Source organism: Rhinatrema bivittatum, chromosome 5 (assembly GCF_901001135.1).
Source record: "Rhinatrema bivittatum chromosome 5, aRhiBiv1.1, whole genome shotgun sequence".
In the NCBI taxonomy this organism is placed as follows: Eukaryota; Metazoa; Chordata; class Amphibia; order Gymnophiona; family Rhinatrematidae; genus Rhinatrema; species Rhinatrema bivittatum.
In genome coordinates this window covers 120,661,074-120,679,995 of record NC_042619.1, presented here as the reverse complement: position 1 = coordinate 120,679,995, position 18,922 = coordinate 120,661,074, and the positions used below count along the sequence as shown (strand labels likewise).

Here is an 18,922-nt window from a genome sequence, read left to right as displayed (position 1 = left end):
CCCTGACGGCATGGATGTTGAAAGGTTAGTCCTTCAGCCTTTTAACCTTTCGGATTCGGTTTCTCGTGTCCTGATAGCTTCACGAAAGCCCTCTACCAGAAGATCCTATTCATATAAATGGAAAAGGTACACATCATGGTGCACTTCTCAGTCCCTTGATCCCCTTTCCTGTCCAATATCTAAGTTTTTGGACTATTTATGGCACCTATCAGAATCCGGTCTAAAGACCTCTTCCATTAGGATGCATGTCAGTGCGGTAGCCGCCTTCCATAAAGGTGTACAGGGTGTCCCTATTTCAGTACAACCCCTGGTAACACGTTTTCTTAAAGGCTTGCTCCATCTGACTATTGCAGTGCCCTCCTCCTTGGCCTACCCAAATCGACCATTAAACCGCTTCAGATGATTCAAAATGCTGCAGCGAGATTACTGACCAACACCAGCCGCAGAAATCACATCTCACCCATCCTCAGAAACCTACATTGGCTACCTGTAAATTTCAGAATCCTTTACAAAGCAATTACCCTAATACATAAATCCATCCATCACCAACTCCATCTCAGCCTTGAAATACCCTTCAAACTTCATTCCTCCAATAGGCCAATTAGAGATAATCATAAAGGTACTTTGAACTACCCCCCAACTAAAGCCTCACGCCTTTCCTCGACCAAAGACCGAGCTTTTTCAATAGCAGGTCCATCTATTTGGAACAACATTCCTTCAAGCCTCCGACTAGAACCCTGTCTCATTACATTCAGAAAAAAACTTAAGACGTGGCTATTCCTCCAAGCCTTCGATGATCCTCCAGACAACCCTTAGTCTTCTTTATCCACACTTGGACGTAGAAGATTAAAGTCTGACAACCATTCAAACGAAGAACTCGGGCACTTACTGATTAAAGCATCTTGCTTTAATCCAAATTCCTTTTGGACTAAGCTTCTTTAATTATTTTTTGGCATTTAACTTCCTTCCAGCTTTTAAGCTTCCCAAGTTTTTACTCCTTGTTAAATGTAACTTTATCTTATTCTCTTCTCTTGTTAATTACTTTTATTTATTGCTTCTGTTATACCCTTGTTTTATGTAAACCGATCCGATATGGTTTATTTACTATGAAGGTCGGTATAAAAAAGTGTTAAATAATAAATAATAATAAATCTGAAGCCACCCTTACGTCCTCCGGCCCCATCTTGGGACCTTAACCTGGTTCTTGGTCGTCTAATGAAACCTCCTTTCGAACCTCTGCACTCCTGTGAATTAAAGTGTCTCACATGGAAAGTGTTATTCCTTTTGGCTATCACTTCAGCTCGCAGGGTTAGTGAATTGCAGGCCCTAGTTACCTATCCGCCTTACACTAAGCTCCTGCAGGACCGGGCGGTACTCCGCACTCACCCTAAATTTTTACCTAAGGTAGTTTCTGAGTTTCATATTAATCAATCCATCATACTACCTATCTTTTTTCCCAGGCCCCACTCCAACTCCGGGGAACAGACTCTGCATACCCTAGACTGCAAACGAGCTCTAGCTTTTTATCTAGACCGTACAGTTGCTCACAGGAAGAGCACTCAATTATGTGTCTCTTTCCATCCTAACAAGTTAGGACATCCTGTGGGTAAGCAGGCTCTTTCCTCCTGGTTGGCGGACTGCATTTCTTTTTGCTATCAGCAAGCTGGCATTCCTTTTCAAGATCGTGTGAAAGCACACTCTGTGAGGGCCATGGCGACGTCAGTGGCACACCTTCGATCGGTGCCGCTTCCTGACATCTGCAAAGCTGCAACCTGGAGTTCTCTCCATACCTTTGCAGCCCACTATTGTTTGGACAAAGCTGGAAGACAGGACTCTATCTTCGGCCAATCTGTCTTGCGTAACCTTTTTCCAACGTGATGTACCAACACCCTTCCACCTTCCCGGTAGGGTGCGGATGCCCTTTACCAAATTCCACCCCAGTTGTTGTGCCTGTTGCATGTCATTGGGTGCATTTGGTGCAAGTCAGGACATCCTCAGCTCGGTACTCACCCATTTGTGAGGACAACCATCCTGCTTGTCCTGTGAGAAAGCAAATGTTGCTTACCTGATGTAACAGGTGTTCTCACAGGACAGCAGGATGTTAGTCCTCACGAAACCCGCCCGCCACCCCGCGGTGTTGGGTTTGTTTTGTTTTTACTTTTTAGGCACTGCCTGTAGCTTTGAAAATCAGACTGAAGGGAGACCCCTGCTGGCTGCAGGGTCAGTGCCTTGTTGGGCATGCCCAGTAGGGGCCAGTCAAAGTTCTGTTTAAACTTTGAAGGAAGTTTTCCGTGGTGGGCTCCATCCTCGATGTCACCCATTTGTGAGGACTAACATCCTGCTGTCCTGTGAGAACACCTGTTACATCAGGTAAGCAACATTTGCTATCTCCAATTCGGCACCTACACAGGAAGGCACCTCCGGGGCCTCCACTATAGCGCTGCCTGGAATCAACATGGACCCAGGGGCCTTTTCCTGGGTGGAATTCTTCAAAGAGCTGCAGACCTTTCTCCAAGCGACTCAGAACCGGCTGCAATTCTGTCCCAGTCGCCACCAGAAGCGCAAGACATTCCAAGCACCTCTCGGGCCCTTCCAGACGTGCCCTTCCTAAGCAAGACTCCCTAGTGGGGATACAGACACCTCGGAGGATGAGGCAGACTCCCTGGAGGAAGGAGAATTCCCCCCAGGGATGGAACCATACCAAACCATGCTGCGATTCTTCTCCAAAGACGAGTTACCAGGTCTCGTGTTCCAGACCCTGAAGACGCTGGACATTCCAGGCACGGACACCACAGCGGAACCAAAGATAAACCCCATCTTGGTCTCCCTCCATCAGGCCTCATGCTATTTTCCAATGTTGCAAGTGGTATGGCAACTGATTTACCTGGAATGGAATGCCCCAGAGGCCAGCTTCAAAGGAGGATGGGCCCTAGAAGACCTATATCCCTTGGAACCCGCGGCTAAGGAACTCCTGCAGTTCCCAAAGGTGGACACCATGGTCTGCACAACCTCCAAGTGCACAACCATTCCCATCGAGGGAGGAGCGGCTCTAAAGGATACCCAGTACAGACGACTGGAATCCATCCTTAAATAGTCCTTTGATGTAGCAGCAATGACTCTTCAGATCACTTCCTGCTGCGCCCTGGTGGCACGTTCTTGCTTGCTCCTCTCCAGAGACGCAACCACGCCTGTTGAGACGATGCTCACGGATGCGACCTCAGACCTAGTGCGCACCTCAGCCAGGAACTTCGCCTCAGCAGTGGCAGCCAGAAGACATCTATGGTCCGCAACTGGTCAGCCGACTCGATATCCAAAGCGAACCTCACGAGGATGCCCTTTAAAGGATCTCTCTTGTTCGGAAGCGAATTAGAGAAGCTAGCCAACAAATGGGGCAAATCTCCAGTACCTCATCTACCAGAGTACAGGAACAGAAGAAATCCATGCTCTTTCTCCCGAAGAACCAAGGGCAGAGGAGCTCAGCGCTTTAGACCGTACAAGAACACACACTACCAAGCACTTCGCCCCGCAGGCAGGGCTCAGTCCTTTTGGAACAGACACAACAAGAGGGGAGCAGGCTCAGGTATAGGCCCCGGCCGCACCCCACAATGAGAATAAACAGTCCCATCCACAAGAAGAAGTCATAGGGGGCAGACTTACCCTCTTCTACCAAAGATGGGTCGAGATAACGTCGGACAAGTGGATCCTAACCATCATTCGGGAGGGATACTATCTGGACTTCCATAGCATACTCCAAGACAAATTTGTGAGATCACCGTGCCACTCCCTCTCCAAGAGGATGGCAGTAGAAACCACACCGACAAGACTACTCAGCCTAAAGGCGATAACCCCGGTGCCCACGCACCAACAAAATACTGGTCACTATTCCATATATTTTATCGTTCCCAAGAAGGAAGGAACGTTCCTGCCCATCCTGGACCTCAAGACCATCAATCGTTACCTGAGGATACCACACTTCCGCATGGAAACGCTATGCTCAGTCATAAGGGCAATACAGCCGGGAGAATTACTGACCTCACTGGATCTGTCCAAAGCCTATTTCCACATCCCGGTCCATAACGACCATCAGCGCTTCCTACACTTTGAAATACTGTACCACCATTACCAGTTCTGGGCTCTACCCTTCGAACTAGCTACCGCCCCTTGGACCTTCACCTAAATCATGGTGGTAGTGGCGGCAATACTGAGGAAAGAATGAATCCTCGTACATTCTTACCTGGACAATTGGCTAATCAGGGCAAAATCTCCAGAGGAAAGTCACCAGGCGACTACCAGAGTCAAGAATCTTCTGCAGAATCTTGAGTGGGTCATTAACACAGCCAAGAGCTGCATGCAGCCCTCCCAATTGCTAGAGTACCTGGGAGTCCGGTTCAACACCAAGCAAGACAAGGTTGTCCTTCCCCCTCCAAGGAGAAGGAAACTGATGGGTCAGCTGCGAAAACTGTTGAACTATGCTTGCCCCAAGGTATGGGACTACCTCCAAGTCCTCGGTCTCATGACATCAACCCTGGAAGTCATTCCGAGGCAAGGGCCCACATGCGCCCACTACAACATTCCCTACTTTTGCATAGAGTGTCACATGTATGATTTTTTACCCACCGGTGAGAAGTTGTACAAGTGCATACGATGCAAAGAGCTCCTGGCTCTCAGAGAACGAGTCCGATCTCTGGAGGCTAGAGTGGCAGGCCTGGAGGAGTTGAGGCAGACAGAGAGGTATATAGATGAGACCTTCAGGGACATAGTGGCCAAGTCCCAACTTCAGACTGGCAGCCCTGGTGCTGCCTTGGAGAAAGAAGGTCTCATGATGGGAGAGCATCAACCAGGTGCAGCAGGAAAGGATCCTGTGGCAAAGACCTGCTCTCCAGGTGATGCATTGTCCTTTCGCACTGAGGATATCTCCCCAAGGCCTACTGCCCGGGAGGGAAGGGTTAGGTCGGCCATCATAGTTGGTGATTCGATTATTAGGAATGTAGATAGCTGGGTGGCTGGTGTCCGTGAGGATCGTCTAGTAACATGCCTACCTGGTGCGAAGGTGGTGGACCTCACGCGTCACCTAGATAGGATTTTAGACAGTGCTGGGGAGGAGCCGGCTGTCGTGATATATGTGGGCACCAACAAAATAGGAAAATGTGGGAGGGAGGTTCTGGAAGCCAAATTTAGGCTCTTAGGTAGAAAGCTTAAATCTAGAACCTCCAGGGTAGCATTCTCTGAAATGCTCCCTGTTCCACGCGCAGGTCACCAGAGGCAGGCAGAGCTCCGGAGTCTCAATGCGTGGATGAGACGATGGTGCAAGGAAGAGGGATTCAGTTTTGTTAGGAACTGGGGAACCTTTTGGGGAAGGGGGAGCCTCTTCCGAAGGGATGGGCTCCACCTTAACCAGGGTGGAACCAGACTGCTGGCGCTAACCTTTAAAAAGGAGATAGAGCAGCTTTTAAACTAGAACAAAGGGGAAAGCCGACAGTCGCTCAGCAGCCATGTTCGGAGAGAGGTATCTTCAAAGGATACTAATGATGCATTAGAATTAGGGCATCCCGACAGTGAGGTTCCAATAATTAGAAAAATAGTCCAAGTGCCTGTATCTAAAAACTCCCCTGAGCTAAAAAATTCTAACTTATCCCTATCAATTAAAAAGCAGAATGAAAATACAAACAAAAAACAAACTTTGAAATGTTTGTATGCAAATGCCAGAAGTCTAAGAAGTAAGATGGGAGAATTAGAATGTATAGCAGTGAATGATGACATAGACTTAATTGGCATCTCAGAGACATGGTGGAAAGAGGATAACCAATGCTATACTGGGCATAACCAGTGCTATACCGGGGTACAAATTATATCGCAATGACAAAGAGGAGCACTCGGGAGGAGGTGTGGCCTTTATGTCCGGGATGGCATAGAGTCCAACAGGATAAACATCCTGCATGAGACTAAATGCAAAATTGAATCTTTATGGGTAGAAATCCCTTGTATGTCGGGGAAGACTATAGTGATAGGAGTATACTACCATACACATGGTCAAGATGGTGAGATGGACAGTGAAATGCTAAGAGAAATTAGGGAAGCTAACCAAATTGGTAGTGCAGTAATAATGGGAGACTTCAATTACCCCAATAGTGACTGGGTAAATGTATCATCGGGACACGCTAGAGAGATAACGTTCCTGGATGGAATAAATGATAGCTTTATGGAGCAATTGGTTCAGGAACCAACGAGAGAGGGAGCAATTTTAGATCTAATTCTCAGTGGAGCACAAGACTTGGTGAAGGAGATAACTGTGGTGAGGCCGCTTAACAATAGTGATCATATTATGATCAAATTTGATTTAATGACTGGAAGAGGAACAGTGTGCAAATCCATGGCTCTCGTGCTAAACTTTCAAAAGGGAAACTTTGAGAAAATGAGAAAAATTGTTAGAAAAAAACTGAAAGGAGCAGCTACAAAAGTAAAAAATGTCCAAGAGGCGCGTGGTCATTGTTAAAAAAAAAATACCATTCTAGAAGCACAGTCCAGATGTATTCCACACATTAAGAAAGGTGGAAAGAAGGCAAAACGATTACCGGCATGGTTTAAAGGGGAGGTGAAAGAAGCTACTTTAGTCAAAAGATCTTCATTCAAAAATTGGAAGAAGGATCCAACAGAAGAAAATAGGATAAAGCATAAATGTTGGCAAGTTAAATGTAAGACATTGATGACAGGCTAAGAGCGAATTTGAAAAGAAGTTGTCTGTAGAGGCAAAAACTCACAGTAAAAACTTTTTAAAATATATCCGAAGCAGAAAGCCTGTGAGGGGGTCAGTTGGACCGGTAGATGATCGAGGGGTTAAAGGGGCACTTAGAGAAGATAAGGCCATCGCAGAAAGATTAAATGATTTCTTTGCTTCGGTGTTTACTGAAGAAGATGTTGGGGGGGAACCCGTAATGGAGAAGGTTTTCATGGGTAATGATTCAGATGGACTGAATCAAATCACAGTGAACCTAGAAGATGTGTTAGACCTGATTGACAAACTGAAGAGTAGTAAATCACCTGGACCGGATGGTATACACCCAAGAGTTCTGAAGGAACTAAAAAATGAAATGTCAGACCTATTAGTAAAAATTTGTAACCTATCATTAAAATCATCCATTGTACTTGAAGACTGGAGGATAGCAAAGGTAACCCCGATATTTAAAAAGGGCTCCAGGGGTGATCCGGGAAACTACAGACCGGTTAGCCGGATTTCAGTGCCAGGAAAAATAGTGGAAAGTGTTCTAAACATCAAAATCACAGAATATATAGAAAGACATGGTTTAATGGAACAAAGTCAGCATGGCTTTACCCAAGGCAAGTCTTGCCTCACAAATCTGCTTCACTTTTTGAAGGAGTCAATTTATTTATTTATTTATTTGTAGAGTTTTATATACCGTTATTTGGTAGAGCCATCATATCGGTTTACAAAATATGGAATTATTATACAAAAATTGCAATTCATAGTAATTGGGCACAGTAAAACTTTGTGAACAATATACATTATTTTCTTAGTAGATGTAAAACAGTAGAGAGAGGAGAACATTTTTATAAAATTTAACATGTCAAGTAAGAGAGTAGGGAGGGGTAGAAAGGGGTGGTAGGGGGGTACATAAGGAAAGCAGGAAGAAAGAGGATTAAGAATGCGAGTTCAGTTGAGAGCTGGGATGATCATGCGTCTGAGAGTTAGAATAGAATTTACCGAATAAGAATGTTTTTAGGTCTTTTTTTTAATGTTTTCAGGTTGTGCTGGGTTCTCAGGGCATTAGGTAGAGTGTTCCAAATTTTGGGGGAAGCGATGGAAAATGCTCTTTCTCGTGTAGTTGAAAGATGTGCGTCTCTGATGGAGGGGATGTTTAAGTAACCTGCGTTGTTAGATCGTAGGTTTCTTTGTGGATTTTGGGGGGTTATGTTTAATCCTTTTAGTCCATGATGATCATCGTTTAGGATTTTGTGAACGATGGTCATTGATTTGTAGGTAATACGCGCAGAAATAGGTAGCCAGTGAAGAGAGGTCAAAGTGGGTGTTATGTGCTCATTTCTTTTTTTTCCTGTAAGGATTCTGGCAGCTGAGTTCTGCAGTATTTGGAGTGGTTTGAGGGAAGATGAAGGTATTCCAATCAGTAATGAGTTGCAGTAGTCAAAGGTGGAGAAAATAAGAAGTTACAGGACAGTTCTGAAGTCATAAGGGTTGAGAAATGGCTTTATATGTCTTAGGGTTAGTAGCTTGTGGTATCCTTCTTTCGTTTTATTTGCTATGTGGGTCTTGAAAGAGAGATCAGCATTGATGGTAACTCCAAGGTTCCTGGTATAGGTGGTAGGGATTATAGATATCATTTGCTTATCTAGTATTTTCAGGGGTGGTGGAGTTGGATTGGGTTTTTTATCCATGAGTATGATTTCAGTTTTGTCGAAGTTGATTATGAGTTTCAGGGAGTTTAGTAGATGCTTGATTGAGATAAGTAGATCTGATGTTTTTTTTATGTGTCTTCAATTGAGTTTTGTATGGGGATTAGAAGCTGAATGTCATCAGTGTAGAGGAAGTGTGGGATTCCATGATCTTTTAGTAGTTGGCAGATGGGTAGGAGGTATATGTTGAAGAGGGTAGCAGATAAGGCTGAACCTTGGGGAACTCCAGTTTTGAGGTCAATCATTTTTGATGGGATGTTGTTGATCACTACTTGGTATGTTCGTTCAGAAAGGTAGGAAGCGAACCATTGTAAAGTAGTACCAGTTAAGCCAACATGTGATAGTTGTTCTAACAGAATATTATGCTTAACTGTGTCGAAGGTAGCTGAGAGGTCAAGGAGTATGAGTAGGTATTTTTCACCTTTGTCAAAGCCTCTAATGATAATGTCATTTAGGGAGATGAGGAGAGATTCTGTATTTAGGTTTTTTCTAAATCCATATTGGGATGGAGGTAGGATGTTGTTTGTCTCCAGATAATCATTTAGTTGGGTGTGTACGACTTTTTCAATGGTTTTGGCTAGGAATGAAAGGTTTGATATGGGGCGGTAGTTGGTGAGGATTTCTGGATCAAGGTTGTTCTTTTTGAGGATTGGTTTGATGACAGCAGATTTGAGGCATTTGGGGTAGTAGCCTTCGGTCAATGATAAATTGACGATATTGGTGATGGTTTTAGATATGGTAGGTTCAATTGTTTTGAGGGTGGTTATTGGGATGGTGTCTAATGGATGGTTGGCTGGGTTCATTTTATTTATTATAGTTTTAATTTCGAGTGTGGAGGAGATGTCAAAGTTTGACCAGGATGAGGTTATCTTGTTGTTGAGTTTGTTGTTCTGTTTGTTGTTGGTTATGTTGGATTGGATGAGATGAGATATTTTGTTGTTGAAGAAGTCTGCAAAGTCATCACTTCCATGTTTGGTGCATGTAGAATCTTGGGTGGTTTTGGTAAGTTTTTGAACTATTGTGAAAAGCATTCTGGGGTTATGATGAAATTTGGAGAGCTTATTGGAGAAGAAATCCTTTTTTGCATTGATGATATTTTTATATTGAGCTAGGTTGTTCCGATAGTTATTTAGTGTGGTAGGATTTTTGTGTTTTCGCCATTCTCTTTCTTTTTTTTCTGAATAGACGTTTGGCAGATCTGATATTTTCATTGCACCATTGGTTGTTGCGTTTGGGTTGTTGTTTATGTTTTGTAATGATGGGATTGATGTTGTCTGCTACTTTTTTTGTGATATTCAGCCATAATGAGATAGCATTATCGGAGTTAGATAGGTTGATGTTGTTTAGTTCTGATTGAAGAGTTTTTTGTAAGAGATCTGTGTTAAATGGTGGACGGTAGGATATTATTTTTGGGGTGCTTTGAAGAGCTTTAAGGTTGAGGTTGGTATGTAGTTTAGCTTGGATAATAAACATGTGGATAAAGGTGAACCGGTAGATGTAGTATACTTGGATTTTCAGAAGGCGTTTGACAAAGTTCCTCATGAGAGGCTTCTAGGAAAAGTAAAAAGTCATGGGATAGGTGGCAATATTCTTTCGTGGATTGCAAACTGGCTAAAAGGCAGGAAACAGCGAGTAGGATTAAATGGACAATTTTCTCAGTGGAAGGGAGTGGACAGTGGAGTGCCTCGGGGATCTGTATTGGGACCCTTACTTTTCAATATATTTATAAATGATCTGGAAAGAAATATGACGAGTGAGATAATCAAATTTGCAGATGACACAAAATTGTTCAGAGTAGTTAAATCACAAGCGGATTGTGATAAATTGCAGGAAGACTTTGTGAGACTGGAAAATTGGGCATCCAAATGGCAGATGAAATTTAATGTGGATAAGTGGAAGGTGAAGCATATAGGGAAAAATAACCCATGCTATAATTACACAATGTTGGGTTCCATATTAGGTGCTACAAGCCAAGAAAGAGATCTAGGCATCATAGTGGATAACACATTGAAATCGTCGGTTCAGTGTGCTGTGGCAGTCAAAAAAGCAAACAATGTTAGGAATTATTAGAAAGGATTGGTGAATAAAATGGAAAATATCATAATGCCTCTGTATCGCTCCATGGTGAGACCGCACCTTGAATACTGTGTACAATTCTGGTCACTGCATCTCAAAAAAGATATAATTGTGATGGAGAATGTACAGAGAAGGGCTACCAAAATGATAAGGGGAATGGAATAGCTCCCCTATGAGGAAAGACTAAAGAGGTTAGGACTTTTCAGCTTGGAGAAGAGACAGCTGAGGTGGGATATGATAGAGGTGTTTAAAATCATGAGAGTTCTAGAACGGGTAGATGTGAATCGGTTATTTACTCTTTCAGATAATAGAAAGATTAGGGAGCACTCCATGAAGTTAGCATGGGGCACATTTAAAACTAATCGGAGAAAGTTCTTTTTTACTCAACGCACAATTAAACTCTGGAATTTGTTGCCAGAGGATGTGGTTAGTGCAGTTAGTATAGCTGTGTTTAAAAAACAATTGGATAAGTTTTTGGAGGAGAAGTCCATTACCTGCTATTAAGTTCACTTAGAGAATAGCCACTGCCATTAGCAATGGTAACATGGAATAGACTTAGTTTTTGGGTACTTGCCAGGTTCTTATGGCCTGGATTGGCCACTGTTGGAAACAGGATGCTGGGCTTGATGGACCCTTGGTCTGACCCAGTATGGCATTTTCTTATGTTCTTATGACGTCACAGAACTACTCCATTCACCTCCAGCTACCAGCAGAGTTCTGAACCAGCTCCAATGGTGGCTACAGGAAGACCATCTGAGCAAGGGAGTAAAACTATCCCCATCGACCTGGATCTTGCTCACCACGGATGCGAGCCTGTGAGGGTGGGGAGCCCACTGTCAGGAACTGATGGCCCAGGGACATGTTATGGTTTTGAGGTGTTTGAGTGGACTCTTGGGTACTGCAGAGATGGCTACTCCCATGGGGAGGAGCCCCGCGAGCAATCACAGTACTAGACTAGACTCTATACACGCAGACACAGAGAATTAGTGTTTATTATACAGCTTGGTGGTACTGCCCAGGAGGTGGCAGCAGTGAGGTAACCCAGTAGAGTAGTCCAGGGGTCCTCGGCAGATGAGACCCGTCCCACACTTCAATGATAGTAGGCTGCGCTGGGTAGAGGAGAGAGTCCCAGATGTAGACTCGCAGCGCTGAAGCTGAAGGTGAAATAAGCTGACAAGGGTAGTTTACTCACCGAATAGATAGCTGTATTAGATGACGATCCTGGCAGGCAGAAGTAGTTGGAGTTGCAGGCACCAAGGTAGGGAGAGCAGGCCCTCAAGGAGCGAGTACCCTGTATCCCAGATAGGCACCTGAAAGAAAGCATAGGGCCCCCGAGGAGCGGGTACCCAGGTTAGAGGTGAATGGCCCCGGAGGTTAGAGAGAACTTCCAGCGGCAGCAAGGAAGCGGCAGAGTAGCTTAGACCGGAGGCATTCCAATCCATTCACGATCCTTGCTAACTCAGTTTGTTAGCAAACGAAGGGCAGGCTAAATACCCGGATGGCATGATGTCACTCGGAGGGGATGCCCCCGAGGTTCCCGCCATGACGTGGATAAAGACATGGGTGGCGTGCACGCGCACACCCTAGGAGACCCTCAGGAGAAACATGGCGAACACCTTCGCCGTAGCCATTTCGGGGACGCCGGAGAGAGTGGCATGGTGACGCGGCAGCAGCCATCTTCCCGAGGCTTGTGGAGAGAGAAGGAAGAAAGGTGAGGCACAGAGGTTGAAGCTGTCTGAGACCAACAGACGCAACAGGACAATGGGACAAGGAAGAGGCAGGATGGGAACATAAACCAACTGGAAGCCCGAGCAGTCAGACTAGCCTGTCTACGATTCGGCCACAGACTCTGGGGTGAGTCTGTCAGAGTCATGTCATCAACGCCATAACAGTTGCCTACATCAACCGCCAGGAAGGAACCAGAAGCCAACAGGTGTCCCTGGAGATAGACCCCCTCATGGCGTGGGCGGAAACAAACCTGCAAGGGATCTCAGCCTCCCACATCGCGGGAAAAGACAACGTCTCTGCGGACTACCTCAGCAGAGAAAGCCTATACCCAGAGGAATGGACGCTGTCGACCACAGCCTTCCAGTTGATAGTAAACCACTGGGGAACCCTAGCCATGGATCTACTGGCAATCCGGTCCAATGCCCAAGTTCCCAAGTTCTTCAGCCGCAGACTAGAACTGCAATCCCAGGGAATCGACGCCCTCGTCCAGACCTGGCCATAGGAAGACCTGCTATACACCTTTCCCCCATGGCCACTACTGGGCAGGATCATCTGCAAGATAGAACACCACAGGAGACTAGTACTTCTAGTGGCCCTGGACTGGCCAAGAAGGCCATAGTACGCAGACATGCAAAGACTTCTTGTGGGGAACCCTCTGTGCCTACCTCCACACAGAGACCTTCTCCAGCAAGGACCGATCCTCCACAAAGACCCGACTCTATTCTCTCTTATGGTCTGGCCCTTGAGAGGACTCACCTGAAGAAAAGCGGATACTCTAAGGCAGTGATTGACACCTTGCTTCGAGCACGCAAGTTCTTCACATCACTAACTTACATACAAATATGGAGAGTATTCGAAGCCTGGTGTGAGGGACCGTGAGATCCTCCCGCGGACAGTCAAAATCCCCATGATCCTGGAATTTCTGCAGGACAGCTTGAAGAAGGGGTTGTCTCTCAACTCCCTCAAGGTTCAGGTGGCCACGCTTCAGAGCCAAAATGGAAGGCATCAGTCTATCAACCCATCCAGATGTTTCTCGCTTCCTGAGAGGGGTCAAACAAATCCAAACACCATTAAAGTGGCCGGTGCCCCTATGGAATCTCAATCTAGTACTAGACTTTCTAGCGGGAACTTCCTTCAGACCAACACACGGCCTGTCACTATGGCTCCTGACCTTGAAGACTGCATTCCTAGTGGCAATATGTTCAGCCCGTCGCATCTCCGAGCTTCAAGCGCTATCCTGTCGGGAACCGTTCCTCAGGTTCACACCGGGAGCCATACAGCTAAGCACTGTCCCCTCCTTCCTACCGAAAGTGGTTTCTCAATTTCATCTAAACCAAACCATCTCGCTGCCATCTCCAGACGAACATAAGGACTCTGAAGACTCATGCCTTCTTCATCATCTAAACGTCAGAAGGCTCCTAGTCCGGTACCTGGAAAGATTGGAAACTGTGCGAAAGATGGACCACCTATTCGTCCTTCACAGCGGGAAGAAACAGGGGGAAGCAGCCTCGCGGGCAACCGTAGCCCACTGGATCAAAGAAGTAATCAAGGCAGCCTATGTAGAGGCAGGGAAGCCTCCACCTCTGCAAGTCAAGGCCCATTCAACAAGGGCCCAGGCAGTGTCCTGGGTGGAAACCAAGATGCTGTCACCCACCGAGATCGGTTGGGTAGCGACATGGTCCTCCATACACACCTTCTCCAGGTTCTACCGCCTGGATGTCCAGGCTTGGGAGGACACAACCTTTGCAAGGGCAGTACTAAGTGGGCCATGGGCAGCCTCCCGCCCTGCTCGGGAGTAGCTTTTGTACATCCCATTGGTCCTGAGTCTATCTGCTACACGCTAGGAAATGGAGAAATTACTTACCTGATAATTTCGTTTTCCTTAGTGAAGACAGATGGACTCAGCACCCCATCCACGGCTGCCCCAGAATCCGGAAACCTCGGGTGACAAACCCCGAGAAGAAGACAAACACGGGTAAGCCAGTTATTACCCATAGTTCAAGACACCCATAGTTGCCGGGTGTCGGCGTTATTCGGTTGAGTGCACTGGCGGTCTCCAATTTGGAAATCACTTGAACCAGTCCTAGTTAATCAAGTTAACCAAGTTAATCAAGTTATTAAAGCACACATATATCCATAATTTGCTTTTCGAGGAGAATACTGAAGAGCTGAGCATCCTGCACGCATATATGTAGGCTGATGTCAGCTTTGAAATCTGACTCCGTCTCCCATCTGCTATCAGGAGTACATTATACCCATTGGTCCTGAGTCCATCTGTCTACACTAAGGAAAACGAAATTATCAGGTAATTAATTTCTCCACGTGTGTGCATCCATTTAAAATTGTGCGCACCTGTATGTGCATCCAGGCTATTTTATAACATGCGCGCATATACGCACATATGTTATAAAATGGATGCATCTCTGGACGTGAGCCGGCAAACGCACATGCATTTGCGCCCACGCGCCTGTTTCAAAGTTACTGTCCCTGCAATTAAAAGAGTGGAAAGAATTAAGGGGAAAAATGATGGTCACCAGCAGATCATGGAACATTCCAGAGATCCCTAGAGCCTTACCACAGGTGAAACATCTGTTTTAGAGGGTAGTACAGAAAATGGCAGAAATTAGATTTTTTTAAAATTTATTTTCTTTTAAAGTAGGATGTTTAATCCTCCTGCCTTGGCAATGTTCATAGAAACATAGAAATGACGGCAGAAGAAGACCAAACGGCCCATCCAGTCTGCCCAGCAAGCTATGCAGTTTATCAAATTTATTTTTTTTAATCTTCCCCCCCCCCCCCCCCTTTTTTCTCCCTCCCACCCGTCACTATTGGCTTCCAGCACCCTCCGGCCCCAATTCCCTTCCACCCCTCCACCAGTGCCGAGAGCAGCGCCGTATCCGCATCCCAGTGAACATCCAGCTCAATCAGGGGTAGCAACCGCCGCAACAAGCAGGCCACACCCCTGCCCCATACTCTTACCCACCTCTGTTTTGTTTGTTTGTTTGTTTTTTGTTTTTTGGGGTTTTTTTGTTTTGTTTTTTTTTGGAGATGGCAGCCCTCCATCCTTCCGCTCCGTGAAGGTGGAACACAAACCACTGGCCACTGGCATCCCGCTCCGTGAATGCCTCTGTGGCTACTGCCGCTCCGTGCAGTCTTTTGCTGCCTGAAGGTGGAACACCAACTACTGGCCACTGGCATCCCGCTCCATGAATGCCTCTGTGGCTACTGCCGCTCCGTGCAGTGTTTTGCTGCCTGAAGGTGGAACACCAACTACTGGCCACTGGCATCCCGCTCCGTGAATGCCTCTGTGGCTACTGCCGCTCCGTGCAGTGTTTTGCTGCCTGAAGGTGGAACACCAACTACTGGCCACTGGCATCCCGCTCCGTGAATGCCTCTGTGGCTATCATAACATCGTGTCACCAATGGGATTGGGTGGTAGGGTTAACCCACTGTGTTGTATAGGTCCTAAGTCTCAACCAAAAGGTCAAGAAGGGTCTCTCCTTGGCTCATAGTTCAGAGCTTAGCCAAAAGGCTGAGAAGTGAATTGTCTTTTTTTTATGACATTCCCAAGATTTCACTGATAAACCTTTCTGATTCTTTACAGGACAACCAAGAACAAAGACACTTGCTTTTCAATGCATGAAGCATACAGTGAAGATAATTGTCTTAGCACAGCATTACCTGCAATGTTACCTTTTAAGAAATATCACATCTGCAGTGCCTCATGCCTTACTGAAAGGCCTCTTGGTCCCTTAAGTGGCAAAAATCCACTTAAAATACCAATCTTCTGTCAATTTCTGCGACTACATGCAAAGACAAGTTGCCTTTCCATGGAACTGGATGTATACTATAAAGCACCATGTGGAAGAAGTCTTCGAAATTTTCAAGAAGTCCAAAATTATTTAATTGCAACTCAGTGCAAGTTTCTATTTGTAGATTACTTTTCTTTCAATACGTATTTACAGTTGAACAGAACTGGTCAAAACCAAGAGCACATTGTTTCTGATTCTGACATCAGCAATGGGGCAGAATCGGTACCGGTTTCCTTCTGTAATGAAATTGATAGCGCAAAGTTACCATATTTTAAATACAGAAAGGCATCATGGCCACGTGGATATTACATAAACAACTTTTCAGACATGTTCATTGATTCCTGCAGTTGCACAGATGGTTGCAGAGACATGTAAGTAAGCAAAGCCAGACAGCAAGAAAATTCTAGCACCTGTGTGTAACTAGGATGCAATGCATACCTAAACACCATTTATGTTTGTGGGAAGAACATGATTAATTTTTTGACCCAGCAGTTTCCTCCTGTTTCTTTAGGCTTCCAGCTCAGTTGAATCCCGCATCTGTTGGGCTACAGTACCATGAACCTTCATTTGCAACTACCTGGGGATTTTCCCCTGTTTTTATATCCTCTCATACAGGGGCGGATTGGCCTATCGGGGGATCGGGCATCCTCCGGTGGGCCGGTCGCTCTAATCACGTGGTTGGCCGAGCGTGACCGTGAGAGAGCTGTGCTCGGCAGACCACGTAGTATTTCCTGGGCGGCGAATCCCCGGGCCGGTCGTCATCGGAAATCTGCCCCTGCTCTCATAACTTGTCCCAGCCATCACAGTGACTTTCCTTCAATAAGGACCACAAGTCAAGATTCATTGCAGAATCCATGGACCTTCAGTCCAGCCTCTAGGTGTTGCCATTGAGCAATGGCTGTGATTCCTCCTCCCAGACAGTGTGAAGGCTGACACTGTAGCATCCCTAGCTCTGGCTGGCCCAGGAAGCAGATTCCTGACCTAAGAATCAAATCCAGGTTCTGTGCAAAACATAGCACAACACTGCCACTCTGCTATTGAGCTGGCTTTAAGAGAATATGAAATATTAAGCATATGTATCATGAAGATTTGTAAAACTATACAACATGTGACTAAAAATATAGTAAGAAAAATAGTTTTGTTGGATCTGTTTGCATGCTTGATATATATAAATCGCTCTTTTCAATTTACTGTTTACTGACTGCTGCTTTTAGAGTCAAGTGTCCATGCCTCCAACTGACAGCAGGAGACTCTAGTGAAGATTCTACAGCAGTGCCATGGGGCTATGAGTATAAAAGACTGCAGAAGCCCATTCCGTCCGGGTAAGGATCTAGGTTTTAAATTGTGAATCTTGAGCCATATATAGTTAAGTTATACAAAGGAGATTTTGTGATTAATTTTAAAGTGACTTGCAGGCTAATTAACAAAATATGATAGCCATTTTATAAGTTTAATTAATTGGCATTTATATGCCGCTTCTCCCATCCAAAAGTTGCACTCAAAGGGCAGTAACTACACAAAAGTCATAGTCTGATTTATGATCATTTCAGCACACATAACTCGGCACCCTTTTGCCACCTTCATTGTCTCCCATGGTTTTCTGTAGTATTGGGCAACAATTAGATGCAATATTGAAGTTTAGAATGATTTTCTATTTCTAAATATAATACAGCAGTGGATTCCAGAACTTTGCCTGATACCATATAGCAGTGAGCAGCACTTCACTTAAAATGCACACAGGAAAGCTGAGTGATGAGAAGTGATCAGAAGTTGATTCACACTTTGGATTACAGAACTGAAGTTTTGCGCCAATTGAGTTATATAGGCCATTAGGTCAGATCTAGTGAAACGGTTCCCAAAGCAAATTCTAGTGACTGGTTGATAGGGGTCTAGGTGAGAACTCTTAAGGCAGTTTTTGGATCCTTCTTTATCCAGTAACTAATTTATTTTTATTATTCTACCCAAAATGCATAAGAATTCAGCTAATCTTCCAAGCTGACCTGCGGTAACTTCAGTTTGCTTAATATTTGAACATTCACCTCATCTGTGGACTTCTTTCTTGTTTCTGTTGATTAACATGCAAGTCATCTTAAGATAATATTAATTAATTAATAAAAACTATGTTAGGGAAATTTCATGAGTCAAAGAGGTAATTTTCACACTCTTATAGCTATAAGGTCCATGGGTATTTTTTACTCACCATTTTTGCACCAGTTTTCAAGGCAATATTCAAAGTGTTCTGTCACTTTGCATATTGCCTAAGAGAAAGGTACCCACAGTACATAAAATTGAGCCTTTTTAAGTTAGTTCATGATTTTATTGTAGCAATATGTAATATTGAAACTTTATACACTAACACATATCCCCCAAAGGATTATTAGGATGTATTGTAGTGAAAAAGGAAGAAGCGCACCATTCACTTATTTTTTAGCACTTTTCAACTAGGAATGGAAAGCACCAGTGGGCTGGTTAAATTGGTCTATCTGTCCATTAACTTTCTTGCCAGTGGACTGATTGGGCTGCAGTTTGGGGGCAGGACCATGATCATGGGATGTACCCTATTGAAAATGACTTTGGTAAGAAAAGAGTAAGGTAATTTTCAGTATAGTCAAAGTTGAAAAACATTCCATATCCATGCAAACGCATAATTTGTTCTCACTTTCTTTTTTTTCTATTTTTTTGTGGGAAAGGAGGTTGCTGGGTTTGGAAGAATTTTTTTTTTTTTGTGCATGATCATTTTCTCTTTGATGCATATTTTTCAAGGACCACAAGATTAAGTGCCACCAAGAGGAAAAGATGTGTGGTGTAAAACTGAAATGTAAAGTTTTCCACAAATAAGTACAACTGGACCTTCTAGTCAGTGTTGTTTTAAGCAGTGC

The 18,922-nt window shown here is 44.8% G+C and overlaps 1 protein-coding gene across 5 annotated transcripts in view; it reads left to right on the top strand.

The window, feature by feature from the left end:
* Positions 1-18,922, top strand: part of SETDB2 (SET domain bifurcated histone lysine methyltransferase 2) — a 187,417-nt gene that overhangs the window by 127,389 nt on the left and 41,106 nt on the right. For all 5 annotated transcript variants that reach the window (XM_029602852.1, XM_029602850.1, XM_029602853.1 and 2 more), the window contains 2 exons: positions 15,836-16,414; positions 17,258-17,365. In XM_029602852.1, the coding sequence (XP_029458712.1) occupies positions 15,836-16,414; positions 17,258-17,365 (687 nt within the window). The remainder of the gene's footprint in view (positions 1-15,835; positions 16,415-17,257; positions 17,366-18,922) is intronic.